The sequence below is a fragment of the Cyprinodon variegatus genome, unplaced genomic scaffold (assembly GCF_000732505.1).
Source record: "Cyprinodon variegatus isolate N-32 unplaced genomic scaffold, C_variegatus-1.0 Scaffold80, whole genome shotgun sequence".
Lineage (NCBI taxonomy): Eukaryota > Metazoa > Chordata > Actinopteri > Cyprinodontiformes > Cyprinodontidae > Cyprinodon > Cyprinodon variegatus.
This window is the reverse complement of record NW_015150533.1, coordinates 432,900-435,803: the sequence shown is the minus strand read 5'-3', so window position 1 is coordinate 435,803 and position 2,904 is coordinate 432,900. Positions and strand designations below refer to the sequence as shown.

At 36.9% G+C, this 2,904-nt stretch overlaps 1 protein-coding gene across 8 annotated transcripts in view; it reads left to right on the top strand.

Annotated features, from left to right (window-relative positions):
* The window catches only part of camsap2 (calmodulin regulated spectrin associated protein family member 2), a 48,365-nt gene that overhangs the window by 29,624 nt on the left and 15,837 nt on the right, over positions 1-2,904 (top strand). For all 8 annotated transcript variants that reach the window (XR_001481193.1, XR_001481192.1, XM_015373076.1 and 5 more), the window contains 2 exons: positions 856-997; positions 1,523-1,662. Coding sequence is in view for 6 of the 8 variants with exons in the window: in XM_015373076.1 (XP_015228562.1) it covers positions 856-997; positions 1,523-1,662 (282 nt within the window). In the remaining 2 variants the exon portion in view is untranslated. The remainder of the gene's footprint in view (positions 1-855; positions 998-1,522; positions 1,663-2,904) is intronic.

The following is a 2,904-nucleotide window of genomic DNA, read 5'->3' as shown; positions in this document are numbered from 1 at the left end:
GATTATATCGTGCATCCCTAGTATATAACATTAGTAGTAGTAAGATAGTAAAGTAAAATAACCTACTATCCAGAAAATATCTGTGTGTTTTTATATAATGTATTTAGAAGTCTGGTTTTTGGATCTTTGCAGCCCTTTTATTTATGTAGAATTTCTTTCATTCTTCTTATTAACATGTAATTGTGATTTTGTGCTTATTAGATGGATGACATAAATATTCTGATTGTTATTAAAGTTCCTTTAGATTCTGCTGTACATTGTTCTATGTTAGGTAAAATCAGCTAAGCCTAATTTTGTTGATTGCATCTGACAATGTTGGATTTATTTTCTCACATCGTTTTTACCTTCTGTATATGATATATTGGAAAACTGCTAAGTGTTCCCATGAGTGCAGTTCTAGACTTTTGTAGTGTTTTAAATCAATATGGTTAAAGACAGTTGAGAGAATAAAGAGAAGCACTGATGTGTTTTATTCATTTCACAGGGTCAAAATTTTAGGTTAACAAAATACTGCTGTAAAAGTCATTTAAAAAACAGCTGTGCTCTCTTTTGGTTTTCCTATTTTGCTCTCAGAACAATTTCCCACTCTATCTCCACAGCAATCTAATTAGCCTCATGCATGAATACATCCTGTAAATTCACACAGTTCTCTCTAATTTCTGCTACTTCTTTAAAGATCTAATAAAAGCCCCCCTGTTGGGCAGGTCGCTCCATTAATTGTACTTTACTTTGTCTCCTATTTAATGTGTGAAAAACAGAAACAGCAAGTTTAGTCTGGGTTTAAACTATCTCAAATCTAAGCATGATACTGCACTGCAGCAGACGTGGGTTTATATCTGTGTGTATGTCGTTCAGGCTCGCTATAGGAAAGAGCAGGCCTCCACACAGCCGGCTCCATGGATCCCTCCAGTGGACAACCTGCTTAAGGACAGCACAGATGGCTCCGCTCTGGGCGCACTGCTGCATTTCTACTGCCCTCAGCTGCTGTCACTGGACGGTAAGGAGGCGAGAGGGTGACAGTCTGCAAGTGGCGGGTTTTATGACAGTAAAAAAACAGAAAGCTTGATTGTCTGCAGCAAGATAATTTATTTTAACAGCTCGCAACTCCCCCCTATTTCAGTGAACACATTTTGAATTATTTTGGTCGTAGAAAGAAGAGGTATACCGACTAAAGGTCTTTTGCAAATGAAGATGCTATGACAGCATTAGATCATTTAGCATTCAATTTAAGGATGAAGTACTTTATCTTCTGTGTGTAAACAGTCATTTCCTTACCTGAAAGAGGATCAAAGGGCAAAGGCTCATTCAGACTTTGTTTTCTCTTGAATAAATCAGGTCACAGCTCCACCCATTACTTAAGCCCAAAGTCTTATTATTTAAGACTCTCAAAAATGTTTACAACAATCAACTCCGCTGTGTCTGGGAGAAAAAACAATAGACATTGTTCATCTATCAGTGCAGTAAAAAGAAACCCTGCATCATCAGGCTCTCTGACAGCTGATGGCTCTCTCTGCCCTCATAGACGTGTGTCTGAAGGAGAGCATGAGTCTGGCTGACCGTCTCTACAACCTGCAGCTCATACAGGACTTCTGCAAAGACAACCTGAGCAGCTGCTGTCACTTCAGCCTGGAGGACATGCTCTACGCCTCCTCCACCATCAAGGTACAGCATCAATCTGCATACATTTAGCATTGAAGCAAAACAAAAGGCTTAAGTTGTTATTTTAAAAATTTTCAGGTTGAGAAAGATAGTAAATCATTTATAATTCAGTTTAATTACGCTAAAGTCTTAATGGAAAATGTGATCATGTCCATTTTACTTTTTCCATTTTTGCACAAACTATTTCTTGCAGCTGTAGTACTGTTAAGATGTTTTTAATTAATATTACAGTTTGGCACAAAAGATGCATATGGTGTATTTGTATGAAGTGAGAAAGGCTGGAAAAAAGCAGGATTGTAGGCGAGTGTAGTGAGTCATGCTGTGGAAAAACCCTCTCGTAAAAATCGTTCCGTTCAAACCACAAACTTGGAGAACTCTGTACAGATTCCACTGCTGCTGTGTGATTTTACTGCTTTCCTATTTTCTCTTACTTTATTCGCTTTAACTTTGTCTTCCTTACCCTATTTTATGACCTACTTCTGTTCGTGATCCATTCCCTGGGTCTATCATTTAATGTTGCTTTAAGGCTTTTGAGGTTTGCTTTTCTTCTGGTGTTTGTCATGTTTGGTTTGCATTTGTCTCTCCAAAAAACACTACTTTTTTTTTTATCTTGGTGATACTTCTCTAATGTATTCATAAAGTTACCTTGTTTATGTAGATTAGTGTAAACTTCTTGTTATGCGAGAAAATGCTGAAGCTGATCTGTCCTAGAAACTGCTCTTTTTTCCCTAATCTGACTCTCTGCCCTACTTTTCTTTCTCCTTCGTTAATAGCACACATATAAAAAGTAAAGGCTAAAATAGTATAAAAGTAGTCTTTTTAACTCTGATTACCTTTTTTGGTCTCAATATTAAATTTATATTTCATTTATCATATTTAAAACACTTTAGAATTTAATAATTTATTAGCAGCAACAGAAAAAATACCCTTTTCTCTGACTGATGCTTTCTTTTACCAACGTTTTAGTTTGAAGTTGTAATTTCTTTGGCAGTAGCTATGTGCACATCAACATTTTTGCTGCTGCATACTATTCTTTCCATCAATCTTCAATCCTGGTTCCTGGAGCACAGAAATACTACAACTTTAGAAAAACATCACAGAACAGAATACCAAATTCTTCCTTAATAACAACTTTTCCAGTGTGTGTGTGTTTTTGTTCTTGTGGCGTCCATCAGAGGGCTGCATCAGCAGCGTGCTGCTGTGGGATTTGATGGATGAGTCTGGTTTTGTCTTGCTGTCATTTAA